This window comes from Cinclus cinclus, chromosome 3 (assembly GCF_963662255.1).
Source record: "Cinclus cinclus chromosome 3, bCinCin1.1, whole genome shotgun sequence".
In the NCBI taxonomy this organism is placed as follows: Eukaryota; Metazoa; Chordata; class Aves; order Passeriformes; family Cinclidae; genus Cinclus; species Cinclus cinclus.
This window is the reverse complement of record NC_085048.1, coordinates 114,859,877-114,874,884: the sequence shown is the minus strand read 5'-3', so window position 1 is coordinate 114,874,884 and position 15,008 is coordinate 114,859,877. Positions and strand designations below refer to the sequence as shown.

Genomic DNA, 15,008 nt, shown 5'->3' with positions numbered 1-15,008 from the left:
TCCTTCCCCTTCATGTGTTTATACCTCGTTGCCCCAGTGGGGGCATGGAGGTATCAATATGAGCAGAAGCAGTCCTATTTACTTAACAGTGTTCAAATAACAGGGGTTTCATATACACATGAAGACACAGGAGTGTTATTCCTCCCTTTCAAAACTCTACAAGCCCAACTGGAGTTTAGGTGATAAATGTGGTGCTAAATATATTGTAATCTTACAGTTAGCTCAGGCCTGGAGTAACTTGGCCAGCACAGGACTGTGTGTTGAAACAGGCAGTACAAGAGAGAATATCTTCAGCATCCTCTGCCTTGATTCTGCCCATGCCAGCTAGACTCAAATATGTAGTCCATAATATGTTAAATCAGAACCTTATTTAGTGTTTTTTTCTTTGTAAATTAAACCAACTGTGATGTGTATAGAGCACTTTCCAGTCTTGCTTGCGTGCAAAAGATCTGAGTAGTGTCTTTTATTTTTTTCTGTCTGAGGATTTCCAGACACATAAGAAAATTTACGTTTAGTGTTTATTATTATTTATTTATTTATTATTAAAATTTATATTTAGTGTTTCCATCACTTGAATTTAGCTTACTTACATCAGAACCCTATAAAACAATTTTCCAATGAAAACTGGTTAATTTTAGGTGGAATAGAAACTGAATAAGTGAATATTCCTGTCCCATTGCCTCAGTGACTTACCAACATTTATTTTTGTGGGCCTTTTTTTTCTGAGGTACCTTTTCAGAGATATAAGCCCACTGCCCAATGCTCCATGGCCACTGTGGGGAGGCATTCAGACAAAAATCTGGGACATCATTTTGCAGTTTGGTCTGCACAGTAGCCAGAAGTACAGACAAGTAAGAAAGGAGATAGGCAGTAATACAGAAAACAGTCTAGTGCTGTGGTAGATTTTGGATTAAATTTTGGATTTTGGTTTAAATCTGCCAATCATACGAGTTCTAATAAAGGCTGAATCTCCTGGGAGCACCTACTAGTGCAACTGTTAAGGGACATTTCACATTTGGGATCATTATAGACCATCCTAATTAGTCCCCTGCTGAATCTTAGCCCCTCCTGTCTCTCTCAAGAAGAGAAAACTTTATTTTTACTCTTTCTTGGTTTTAAGTATCACTTCTGTCTGTGTTTGTCAGTATTTCTACATGTTGTGAACCTCTTATATCACAGTTATTACATGGTGTTTATGTATGAACGTGCATGTACTTACATGTGAGCCTCAATTAAGGACACCCTAACTGGGTGTGCCAGAGGAAAGGGAAATTATTCTTCTTCATAATCCAGCTCAGCCCACTGCTGCTGGAGACAGGCAGCATTTGACTGCCCACATGCCAAAAATGTTCTGGCTAATATACATTGGGGCACTCCAAACCTTGGAAGGAGCTGTGTGGCTAAACAGTCATGATTCCACTTTCCACGCCAGCTAGAAGTCACCAGCCTGCAGTGAAAAACTCAGGTTGTGCACGTGGGAAAACACAGGAGCTGCTCTTTCCTCTGCCTGTGACCCAAGGCCCAGGTGTGAGTGCATCCCATGTGCAGGTGATGCTCCCCTGGCTCCAGTGCAGGATTGATTCCTCACGTGGGACTGCACATGTGTGTCTGGGGGCTTCTGTGCCAGTGTTCCTCTGCTTCCCTGCTCAGGGACAGCTCCACAGTCCTGTGCTGCAGCTTGTTATTAACATCTTCCTCCTCCTTATTTGTCCATGTGTGTGTGTGTGTGTGGGTAAACACGTGTGTAGGCTTGTTACAAATTCATGCAGTCAGTGTTCACATACAGAATGAGCATTAGTGGGAGGTAAAGTTCTCGACTGCTGTTTATTTGGACTCTGATCCAAGTTGCTAAAATTGATTTCAAAATTTGGGGGCTTCAGCAGACTTCAAGTCTGTCCGTTTGATGCAGTTCTGAAGCATTTCATGACTCCCAGTTTCAACACATTCTATGAATCGTAGTAAATTATTTCTAGAAAGTAGTCTTTTCTGATACTGAAATTTTATGAGAAGCTGTGCTGAGAAGCCTTAGGATGAATTCATAGTTGATAAACTTGAGGGGTTATCAGTATGTAAATTATATGATAAATGATCATCTTTAAGTAAGTGACTTTTAAAGTGTGTTTTTATACCAGAGTATAGGTGTGAACCCATTGGGAGTAACTTTAAACATTATCTACTTTCTGTGTTTTTCATCTGCTGTCTGCAAGCATGTTTATTTGTTCAGCTGAGTGTCAAGTACATTTTCTAAGAAAAAAATTGTATGTATTACACAAACCTGCACCAATCACAATCCCAAAAATAATTCCTTCTAATTTTTTCAAGTTTGAAATGATAGCAAAGTGAATTAAAACTACCTTTTAAATTGCTACATTGTTGTAGTGAGTCTGCACTGAAATGCATCTCACTCTGTTGTATGTGATATTTGCATATTTAGCAGAGCAAAACAGTAAGTTGGTGGATTTGAAGCTGAAGAAGCTCCTAGAAGCTCAGCCACAGGTGGCAAATTCACTCTCCAGTGCTGCTCAGAAAACTGTAACAGATAGCTCAGAGCAAGACATTCAGGTAAGTTTTGCTTAATGCTTTTGTTTTGGTACCTGTGTGTTATGATCAAAGGTTTTTTATTTTGTGAGGAGGGAAATAATTTCTTACCAAATCTTTCAAAGTCAGAAACACAGAAAATCTTTGCAGCAGTGTAGTTACATGGCTTGCAATGCACTGGGTGTTTTCCTGTAGATTGATCCACACTTTTTTTTTTTTTAATCTTGATACTTGTCATTGGTGGAACACTAACAGATATAGGCAGCTCTCTCAATTCTGTCTGCTCAGGTTGTTACTGATATCAGAAATGCTGCACAGGCTCCATCCTGCTGCTGGTGCAATCAGTGGCCGGAGTACCTGACCTGAATGGGAGTGTGGTTGTACTCCCAGAGATTTGTTTCTCTCTTTTGCTGGTCCTCTGCTTTTTCTACATTAAAATTAAGCTGTGGTACACTTTAAAGGCTTACATACTTTGGGTGCTCGATGAGTGCTTCTGAGAAAAACAGACATGAGTACGTGGTGTATATGGGCACTTTGCCTGTTCTTAATGTTCACCACTTCAGCATAAAGTGCCCACCAATCAATTTTCCATTTCATTTTCTTAATTAGACCCCTTGTGTTCTCCTTTTTCTATTTTTTTAAAATTAGCCCCTCTATGTCATTAATATCCCTATGGCTCTGGGGCACTTCCAGTTGGGTATAACTTTTCACCCACCTGCAGTCTGTGGGGAGAGCACTGCTGACTGAAAGGATTTCCTTCCCCAGATACAGAGATGCTTTGAAGTCCCAAAACAATGACTTTCATTGCTTTTCCCTTACACTGTCGGTTCCTATAAATTGGTGATGAAAGTGTGTGGCAGCAGCAGAGGACTTTCAGTCTCTATCTTTGAACAAAAGGAAGCCTGGATCAAGTCTGAATTTTGCGTTCAATTTAGCTTTCTGCAGTGGATTTAATGCAAAATGAAGCTGGCCCAAGAATAATACAATGGATTGAAAAGGCTAACTGAATTAGTGGGCTTAGAGGAATACATTTGTAAAGTGGCAGAAGTCCCCAGTCATAAAAAGGTTTCTTAAAATGGGATTTACTAGCTAATCACACTGATATTTTAGCATGTTGCCAGGCCTAAAAAATTAGCCATGTTTGTTTATTTTGGTAAAGACTGGTTTAGGCTGTCAGATAGTTATTATACTAATAACAAGAAACCACCTTTTATTTAACCAAGATCTTATAACCACCTGATTAGTGCAGCTGAAAAGTCATCCAGAGGTATAAGCAATACTTGTTTAAGCCTTAATTCTGTGAAATAACACACAGGCTGTCTTTTAGGGTAATTTGGTATCACCTAACCTGACAAAAATGGTATTTCTCTTTATGAAAAGCATTTGTGAAGGAGTTGATTCTTTTCAAGGTACTCCCACAAAAAGGTGCAACTTAACAGTTTGTCTCTGCGTGCGTCTTTTCTGGGGAGGAGTTGAAAGGCGGCGTTATAAGGAATATATGGTGTCCATCTGTTCTCATGGAGCTCTTGGCATTGAGGTGGATTTGTTTTTTATTAAAATGCGGTTTACAGGTTTCTAAATGAGGCATTCTGTGTTTGTGGAAAAGGATAAACTGTTACCTTCCCTTGGGGATTGTGTATCCCCGGCCTCCTTGAGGCGAGAGAATAGGCCGTTGGAGAACTCCCTCATTACCAATTGTCTCAATGCAGAGGAAGGGCAAAGTCTTGGTAGCTTTTGATAACCAGTTTCAGCATTCAGCAGGCTTAGCTATTAGTCATGCATCTTAGCCTTTCCCTATTTACTTTCAAAACACTTAATAAAAATAATAAAAGATTAGGTATAAAATGAAATATTTGTTTGGTACACAGCACCTCGGTATCTGCAGCTTCCACACACCACAGTGGTTCAGTCTTCTGGGATATTTCATGTTGATAGAATCATTTGAATTTGTTACCAGTATTAACATAGGAAGCCCTGGAAAAGATAATTGTAGTTTCCTTAGCTGTAAAGGGCTTACTTACAAATCTGGCTTTGGAAAGTTATAGCTGATGAAATGCAGTTCAGTGGGGTAGCATTATAATCCTACCTTTTAGACTTCATCCAGCATTAGTGGTTTATCTCAATGGGCATAAAATTAGAAACTAGTTCTTCTTGTCATACAAGTCTATGGGACTACAGAAAACGACAGATTTCCGTACCGGGCAGGGAGAGAGGCTAAAGGCAACATGCTTTAAAATGATACAGATCGTGTTCAGGGGCAGAGACGCCGTGACTTGGCAGCAGCACACTCAGGGCTTGGCACAGCAAAGGTGCAAAGGAGCAATTTTTTTTGTTTAAAATCGGCATCGCTGGCAAATGCCAGTCGCAGTGAGGAGGTCAGCTTGGTAAAGAAGTAGGGAGTTCTGCAGGAGGGTGCCCACAGAGCAAAAAGTCAGTCGTTGCCATCACATATTTAAAAAAAAAAAAAAAAAAGTTAATCACTCTTCTGCTTTTTTTCCCCGCAGCTGATACTTCCATCCAATATAAACCACGGCCCGACCGAGTTGTGAAATCCACTTTTGTAAAAGCTGTGTCCTGTCCCCTCACCAAACCGTACCTTTCAAATTAATGTCTTCCCACTCGTAAACAAAAGAAACTGTTGTGTGTCTGTTTTTTCCCCAGCAGAATGGAACAGAGGAACATCATGCTGAGCGATCACAAAAAGCAGCAGAACGGTTTAGAAATCCCGTTGTGTTCAGCAAGGACTCGACCGTCAGGAAAACTCAGCTCCAGTCTTTCAGTCAATACGTGGAGAGCAGACCAGGTAGGAGAAAATATAAAACCTGTTTTCCCATCTTATGATTTAATAATATTTAACAATAAATATATGAAAACCCGATAATGTAAGTCCACGTTTCAATACATAAATATCAAGCTTTATAATAATTTTACATGTCTTTTCCCTTTTTTCAAGAGATGAAAAGGCAGAGATCAATACAGGAAGATACAAAGAGAGGAAATGAGGAGAAGGCTGCGATAGCTGAGACTCAGAGGAAGCCATCAGAAGATGAAGTGCTTAATGTATATTAATTTTTTGTCTGGTTTCATGATTGCTGATAATTCCAAACTGTATGTGGAAATAGTGCCTTTATTTGTTAAAATGAGATGTTAGGGTTTTTTAGATGTCAATCTCCAGTGCATTCAAAGCAGAGTGAGAGGGGTGCACTGTTGAATTAGTCTGCAGTGTGGTGATAATTGTCAGATAAAAAAAATGAATTTTTCAGAGTTCCACAGCCCCAGCTTCCTTGAGACATTTCCATCAGGGCACTTCCCATAAAGAGATTCCAGTATTGATCTACCGGGAGGATTTTAATTATTACAATAGCAGATACCGCAGAGCTGCAGTTAGAGGGAAGAGTCACATGAGACCTGCTAGAATTTCTCAGCCAACCCATTTTGTTGGCTTGGGTTAATGGGTGTTCAACCTTTCCATTATCCAGATCAGCCGTGAATTACTAGCTGAATGATGTTTGCATTAATATAATATATATGGTAATTTCTTCACTTAATTAACGGGGAGGTTCAGCTCAGTAGGGGTATGGGCTGATCATGTGTAAAATTGATTTGTGAGGGAAATATTTGATAGACCGCAGGGAGAAAGCTGGTTTTGATGGACAGCTGCGGGACAGAAGCAGGAAGAACCAAGTTTTAACCTGAATTTTTTTTTTGTCTGAAAGCTCAACACAGCCTTTGAGGGTGATTGTTTGTTGCTCTCCACAGTTTATCTGAACACATTTGTCATTTTTGCTGAGGCAATCTGGAGCTGAGTAGCAATTTTGTACCGCTGTCATATCTACACCAAAACATCGAACTTTTCACGAGCTGATGTTATTTTTAGCCCAGTTGTACTTTTGCAGAGCTGAAAAGGTCTGGCACAGTGAGTTCACATTATATATGCAGATGATACACATGAGCTCTTGGGATATTACAGCCTGACACAGCATTTCTTTTCATCTTCTAATAGCAATTGTTAACAATTATACATGCTGACATTAGGGAAGTTTTCATACTATTTTCAATTAATTATAGTTGATGAAAGGCAATATATTGCACATCGCTTCAACTCCCCAGACTGATTTTTTTTCTTTCTTCAGGGTCTGCTCTCAGCGAGTTTTGGTTTTGTTGTTGCTGTTTTTCTGGCTATACAACAGGTAGAAAAGGGTTTTCCATTAGGGATGCTACTGTTGGCTATTGTGTAGGAAGAAAAGGACCAGATTAATGTCCTTAAATTTGTATACCCCGAATTTCAAAGTTCTATACTTGTTACTGGTCCTGGGAGCTCAGCCCTGCTGTTAACTTTCACTTTGAACATGTTTTTATTTGAAATAATATGCTGATGTGTTTATTATGCCTCCTTCCTGAATATGAAGCTGAATTGATTATTTCAGACACATTTACAGAAAAACAATTGAAAACGTTCAGTGAAAGTATCTGAGACCCTTATGCAGCAACAAGTTAGTCTCTAGTAGGGAAATAAGTCTCCAAAAAAAAAAGAAAAGCCTGTGGATTTTTCTGTTCACAAAGGACAGTGATTTTTGTTTCATCCTTTACAGGGTGTAGATGAAACATGAAATAATTTTGTCAGGGTTTTTTTACTTTTTACCTATTTAAAACATTCACCCAGGCTCTGGGTCAGGCGTAGGAGGAAAAAAAGTGCACGGAAGGTTACTTGGAAGGAGTAACGTGTTTCTCCTAACTTATGCAAAAACATGCTTCAGGAATGACATTAGAGCATTGTGCACAGCCACAGCACTGTGTGAAAGCTGTTGAGCCACATGAGTATAACTTGGAGGCACTGAATGTCTTTGCTTGGGCTCCTGTGAGAGCCACATGGCTTTGGAAACGCTTGGAGATCTTTGTGGTCATGTGCAGGGCAGTGCTGAGGAGTTACAGGGTACAAAGTCTTGTTATAGTGTTCCCAAAGCTTTCTTGGTAAGGTTCAGTGGGATTTATCAACATGGCATCCCCTGGGCTGCCCCCTGGCCAGGTGTGATTGGTGCAGAGGCAGGACAGCTCAGGTTAGTCCCTGTGCACCTGAGTGCCTGCCCAGGGCCTTGTCACCACTTTCCAGGATAAGAGTTGCAGTTAATTAGTGATGTTTTTACAGATCACCCTGTAGGCAGGCCAGTTCCTTCAGTCAGAGAAACCCAGAGGGGCAGGATGGCCCAGGCTGGGGACCCTCAGTGCTACAGCTGGCTCAGAGGAGCTAAACAAGCCAGAAATCTTGCTTGGGGTTTGGTTTTAATCTTAAAAGCCCACTGTTTAATTGTCATTAGACACTCTTGTGCTAGTTTTTCCAGCCCCAAAAGTTAATGTTTTAAAACTGAATCAGAACCCAATGGAGTAGAAATGGCATGTTACATAGTGCTTTATTTGTGTTACCTTTCTTTTCATGGCACTTTGTTACAACAGCTTTTATGCACTTAGAAATAAATTACAGGAATTTCAAAATAACTGCCAGCTAGGAAAAAACTGCAAAATCAAATGTTCCCTAAAGAAAAAAAACCCGGATATTTTAATAAACAAATAAGGACATTTGGCAAAATTGTAGAGTTTATGAAATGTGTTAGCTTTTTGGTAGTGAGCATGATATTTGGTTGTTTAGGTAAGTGCCTTACTAAGTGTTTGTGGAAAGGAAAAATGCAACTTACAAGTGATGTTTTTTCTTCTTGTTTGTTCTCTTTAACAGAAAGGGTTCAAAGACACCAGTCAGTATGTTGTAGGAGAATTGGCAGCACTAGAGAATGAGCAAAAGCAAATTGACACCCGTGCCGCGCTGGTGGAGAAGCGCCTTCGCTATCTCATGGACACAGGTACGGTGCCCAATTACACTGTAAACAGTTTTGGCAAATTGAGCGTTCACAAACTCTTATAGAGTTTTGGAAGTGTGAATCTTTGAAGCCTGAATGTTCAGCAAAACTGCCTTGAAAATAAAAAGGCTGCGATTTGCAGCCACCTCTCTGGGCCCTGGTGATAAGAGTGCCTTCATGGGAAGTGATAACTTGCCCTGATACCGTGTGAGCCAGCACTATTGAACAGTGTGCTCATCCATGCAGAGTTGGAATACACATCTGTGCCTCATTGATATGCCACTGCTTAAAAAAAAAAAAAAAAAAAAAAAAAAGAAGTAAGATCTTCACTGTTCTACTGATTCAGTGGGAAAAAAAAATTTGGCCAGCTAAAGCCATGTACTGCATGAAACAGCACAGTACATGGAGGAAGGCTCCATTGACTAGATCACTGAAATTTAAGAATACTATCTGGTTACCAATGCTCCACAATTATTTTATTCATTTATTTTCAGGAGGATGGGTTTTAAAAGTCTATAGCACTTGGTGTTGTAGATGCCATTGACAGCGATGCCTTGGGTTAAAACATATGTTTTTTGGTTTTTTTTTTGTTTAAAAGCATAATGGCTGTGACTTCAGTGATGAACTTTAGATGGGTATTAAGTGTTGGTGGTCATCAGAGATGGAGAGGTTAAACCATACCAATTGGAAACAAAAGGTGCTTTCGTGTTTCAAAAATATATAGTGTTGTAGGTCCAAAAAATGTTCTTCCTGTCCATGGGGAAAAGAGTTAGTTGGTCCAGATTACTTTGTGGGTAAACTGTCTTTGTAAGTTATATGGATAGCTGATGTTATAAACTTGAAGTCCATCTTTAACTGAAATAATAGGTTTTAAAGTAAATTGGAATTCGGGGTTATGTTTTGAAATACAGATGAATTGACTTTAACTAAAGTTCAGTACTTTAAAATGAGCCTGCCATTTGTATCCAAATATTAGAGTGTCTTTTCAATGTATTTACTTTCTCACGTGCTGAGGTTGTTTGATTTTTTTTTTAAACTAATTATACAAAAACATGTAACTCAGAAACTGTTTCCATGCTGAATGGATGCTTGTTTAGTAGGACTTGTACCTATTACTGTCTTTTGAAATACTCCTACAAATGCATTCCACCTTCATCTTTAGTTATGTTGCTAGAAAAAATGTGTGCGTGTTATCTTGCACTTTTCTTGTGTACTTTTTTGTATTTGTGAAATGTATGTTCTGCACAAAAGAGCCAGTACAATATTTCACAAGTCTTACATATGCTCCAGATACCACCTATAGATACATATGGACACATCAGCATAGGACTTGGAGAATTTAAAATCTCTAATAATCATGTTATTGTTTTATTTATGTCATTTAGTCCATTTTAAAAGAGGTTTCTTACTGATTTTAATTTCTTGTATTTTGAAGTATGACAGAAGTTGCTGCATTCTTTCTATCAGACCCATGATGAGTTTAATTTTTTTTATAAGTATCCTGCATAAAATAGGAGTCTAGCACACAGCTGGAGAGTAACAGTGTCGTGTAAAGGTTTTTAACTGGAATACTGATAAATATCCATTGCTTCTGCTGGGGAGAAAGGGACAAGTGGTGCAGCCATAGTAAAATATTTACTTTTACTTTCAACATTTCCTGAGCATTCAGGACTTAATTTAAAGCAATTGATTTGACAAGTCAGTTATAAACATCCTATTTATGTTCTCAGCTTAAAAATGTGATTTAGGAGAAAACATGTGAAAACTGGAGTTTTTAACCTATAGTTAACTTCATAGCCTTGAAAGCAGGGATTCTCAAACTCTTCTACCTGTGGGCCACATCTTACCAGAGAGCCTTCAGAGGTTCTACCATGGCTCTCTTTGTCAGGATGGCACTTGGTTTTTCTTCTGTACCTCTCAACGGGAAGTAATTCCTCAAGCAGACAAATCAAGAGCTTGTGCCCACGTCTTCATCCCAGCTTCTTCTGTCAGAGTCTGGGCAGCTACGCCTCAGTGTCTGACTGAGAGAGGGATCTGGAAATAAAAATGATGAGTCAACACCATATGACCTGCCAGCTTGCCATGGGCCACCAAGTGATCTGTAAAGCCAAGTCTGAAGGAAGAAAGTAACCACAGCATGGTAGCTAGAAAAGCCCTGAAGGACTGTTGATGGTCTCGGGGTTTTGCAAACACTCCCTTAGGTGTTGGGACATAGCAGAAAGATGAGAATTATGAAATGCTTCCAGCTCTCAGAGTTATTCTGAAAAGTCTTCTGATATTTGGGTTTTCTGAAAATGCAGGCTTTAGGAACAAGGAAAACCTTTGGGCATGTGTAGCAAAAAGATCCTGAAAACTTAACGTGGAGGACAAGAACCACAAATGAATTGGTTTAATAATTAACACTCTTGTTTAATCACATCTCTTTCTTAATTTTGTAGTGCTTGGGGTTGTAATACTGGAGAACCTCAGGCAAGTAAAGGTCTCTGCTGACCTTATTTCTCAGCAGTTGAAGCAGGGTGCCATATTTGTACATTTGTGTCAGGAAGGGCTTACACTGAATGATCCTAACAACTGTTTGCAGAGTCGTAGTCCCCATCAGTGTGGGAGCACATTTGATATTGAGATTTTCGGTGTTGTTTCTGTGTGCCAAGACCATGCAAGATAAATTAAATAACTGAGAGTCTCCGATCATGACTTAGTCATTTGCCTTGAAATTAAATTCAAGAAGGTAGAGCATGGTCTGCTCAACCCTGTTGTGTCTGCTGGGGACTAGACCATCTTTTCCTTCTCCACTGTGCTTGGCCTGGTTCTTTATTAAGACTTACTATGAAGAAAGCACTGTCTCTTCCTTCTCATCCTTCTCCAGCACAGAACTGGGGGTATTTTTTTCCAGTGGGGAAATTCTTTGCCACCTGGCAGCTCTTCGTTCTTATTAGTTTGAGAGTCCTTTTTGTTGCCTAGCCAGGAGGGACTTTTTCAGGCAGCAGCTTGAACATTATTCTGTATCATTCATTTCAAATCATACATTCATTTCACAGAAGATTTTTGTATCTTTTTCCCACGTATCAAAACATTTGTTTTAATGTTCCGCCTGTCTTGGTGGGACTTTTGTTACTGTGGGCTAGTGATAAGACCAGAAAGATATAGTGACTAACCCTTGGAAACTGCAGGCTTTGATAAATGTGGAAGAAATTGTATGGTTTCACCAAAAGAGAAGCAACTGTAAGTATAAATAATATGTGTTCTTGGTTAGATCCAAGTTCATGGCATTATTTGACTTCGTTAGATATTTCACTTAGGTTTTAGAGGAAGTTTCTAGCACTTAGAATTGCAAATAAAAGGTTGAAAATGCCACCCTGACTTTGATAGGGATGCAGTGGCCGTGGGTAGCTGGGTGAAGTGGGTCCTGGAGGTTTCCAGTGCCCCACTCCATTTCTGGCATGAGCAAGGAGGAGAGGAGTCCTCGACACAACTGCTCTCCAGTCCATTCCCTAGGATGTATCCCTAGGACTGCAGAGTATCCATTCCACCACTGCCCTAGGAGCTGCTGCCCTCCACATGAGAAGGGCATCTAATGGAAATGGGGCTGTAGGAAGACAGCCTAGGCCCTTGTCTGCACATGCACTGCCATTTTCCTGCTCTACTAGGGAGCTTTTTTGGCTGGGGAAGACAAGTTTCTGGCTCTTGGCCAGAAGGGAGCAGATACTTTCAAAGTTCATCAGCTAGGCACCAAGTTTGGAACTGGCTGAAGCTTTGCGTTTCCAGTGCCAGCTGCTCGTGATTTGACTAGAAACACTTATCCTAAGATGTGTGAAAAAAATAAAAGTTATTAGAATTCCTGGGTTGCTGATTTCCATTTGAATCTGAGTGGTCACACTTCTACTAATATCCAGCAATTTATGTCGGTAGTGATGCAACCTCAGTCCTCGTTCTTTGCACTTTTATTGAAAATGTATCCTCATCTTGTTCCAGAGCAGTGTGGTTACTGCTCCATTGAAAAATGAGGGGAATCAGTGCTTCAGTGCCCTGAGCTCCCTGGGGTAACCTCATGGCACATTTGCTGTTGTCAGGATATAGGTAAGAGTTTATAGGAGGGATTTTGCAACGTCCACCCTATGAAGCACAATACCATAGAAAATTTGCTGGGTGCAAGTTTTTAGAGAAAAGGCAGCCCAGACATTCAAGCAAGAGGAATGATTTGGATGATCGAGTACAAAAATCATGATCTAATATCATTGATTTTTCTTCTTCCTCTGTTATGATGGCTTGAAACTAAATGATGACAGAGGCAGGATTATCTTGCTTCCTCAGGTTTATTTACCCATGTTGTGCTTAATCTAGGGGTAAAATAGTTCTCTCTCTCTGCTTCTGACGTGTCTTCCTCCACTGCAAATTCTTCTGTCATTGCATTTGAAGGTGTTCATCATCTTGATATCCAAATGCCAGTTAAAATGCAGAATTACCACATAGCACAATTAAAATAAAAGTTGAAGAATCCTGGTTTACAAATCTCTAATCTGAAATTTATCTCTTATTCAGTCACTGTTTCTTCACTAATTGCAAATCAAGTATTTGAAAAAAATTGTAGCTATCAGATATTATGTTATCTGGCCACAGGGTATGAAGTGTTTTTAATTGTTTTTCTGCTTAACTTCAGGCTCCCAAATTCAAGTAGAAGCATATTTGTGTTTTCCATGTGAGATCCTGTACCTTACTAATGGATGAGTATGTTTGTGGTACTGTACAAGGATTAATGAAATTTTAAAAAAACCCCTCTGCTGCTGCTGATTGACCACCGATGGTAAATGTAATTGAATTAGCAGTGCACTAAAATAAATGTAGACAAAATAAATATAGACAAGAAAATCTGGTGAAAGCTTCTGTAATGTTTTAGATTAATAGGCATACAGAATTCTTCACATTTTTTATTACGTTGTCCCTAGATGAATTCAAAGTAATTGGGGTGGTTAATTTTATTTACACAGAGCCGTTCACAGCGCATTAAATAATAGAGATAATTGAACAAGAATTGTCAAGTGTGTACTGATATCAGACATATTACAGAAGGGAATGTGCATAAAACTTCATTTCTATGCAGCCATTGTTTATGGTAATTAAGTACACAGATTTATCCCTTGGTTGCCTTCCAAGCTTATGGCAACTGCTATTGTTGTGCTCCATTAATATGTAATCAGGAAATAGTTTAATTTTCTAATCTGCAGTTTGAGAATTCACTTTCTAACAACTCTTAATTACTGCATTGCCCTAATGATGCTCATGGTTAGGAAAACTGAACCAATAAACTCCATGGAAGAAGCCAGAGGGGATTATACTTCCAGAGGTGGTGCTTACTTAATAAACTTGTTATGCCTTCACCAGAGGGAGCTCAGTGTCCTTCAAAAGCAACTAATTTTATATTTCAGAGTTGTACATACCCACGGTGCGAAGAGCTAAGGCGCGGCGTGCGGTGGGGGTGGCTGCAAACGTGATTCACTAGAGAACCAGATAAGCGATGCTATCACCATTTTGGTGGTTTTCCTACTTTATACTAATTCTAGAGTTTAATTGCACAGGAAATAATGCAGGTGGTTTAATCTATTGTTTTAAACTGCCCTCGTGGGTTTATTTTTGTCAAGTTTGTTTTCGTTCATTAGCCACGTTAGCTAAATGCGGTATCGTGAAATCTTGCACAGACAGATAAGCTCTATATATTGACAGGTATCTCATAGTTACTGTTTTCAGGGTGAATCTTGCACAGTAAAGGAGTTTTTTCTTAATCATCTGCATTCTCCAGAGGCCCATCATTCACCTTGATCGCTATTTCCGTGCTGCTGCGGTACCTAGTGCAACTCTAATGACAGCGCTGAAGTTATTTTGGGTCTGTGCTATTGCTCTGTGATGGCAATCCAGCCACTGGGAACTTGCAGTCTGTCTGTGCTGAGCCTACCCAGGAGCTCATATTCTTAATGAGATCTGAAAAATGAGAGTTAACATCTGCTGAGGCTCACCGTTGCTGTGGTATAATACACCTTGGTGGTTCCTCTTAGTGTAGCTAGTCCTGTAGGGTGCATCTTGACAAGTTCTGCCTTTTTCATGGCAATTACTGTGGCTTGAGAGTCTTTTACACGTTTGTCTTCTGGGTTTAGGGTGTTGTTTATTTATGTTTAACTCGCACCTGATTTCAACACTGCATGTACTCAAAATGGCAGGATTGCCATCTCCCAGCCACTATTTCACCCCTCCTTTCTCAGTGCATAAGCTTCCTTGTCAGTAGGTCTAATTACACAGTGAACCAAACAACAAACATTAGAAAACCTGTAAACACATATGTTGTGTCACTGCAAATTAACTCTTACCAATCAAAAAAGCAGCATACGCTTTGTTGTCACATGTGAAAGGAAAGTCACATGTATTAATTAGTTAGCATTTTACACAGCTTTGAAGCTATAAAGGACTGAGGTTTGTAAGAGGGGAACATTTGAATTTCATAGAAAAGGAAAAAGGTTGAGCTGAAAAAGTACAGGCACGAAAAGAGAGTTAAAATAGTTGATTTAGTCTATTGTAACAATGAAATATTTGCTTCTCATATTAAATCTCATCCTGGGATAAATTTGTTTTCAG

General features: G+C 39.5%; 1 protein-coding gene across 1 annotated transcript in view; it reads left to right on the top strand.

Annotated features, from left to right (window-relative positions):
• Nucleotides 1–15,008, top strand: part of EHBP1 (EH domain binding protein 1) — a 206,204-nt gene that overhangs the window by 162,146 nt on the left and 29,050 nt on the right. The window contains exons 18-21 of the mRNA XM_062490659.1: nucleotides 2,438–2,562; nucleotides 5,203–5,341; nucleotides 5,492–5,598; nucleotides 8,267–8,390. Coding sequence (XP_062346643.1) covers nucleotides 2,438–2,562; nucleotides 5,203–5,341; nucleotides 5,492–5,598; nucleotides 8,267–8,390 — 495 coding nt within the window. The remainder of the gene's footprint in view (nucleotides 1–2,437; nucleotides 2,563–5,202; nucleotides 5,342–5,491; nucleotides 5,599–8,266; nucleotides 8,391–15,008) is intronic.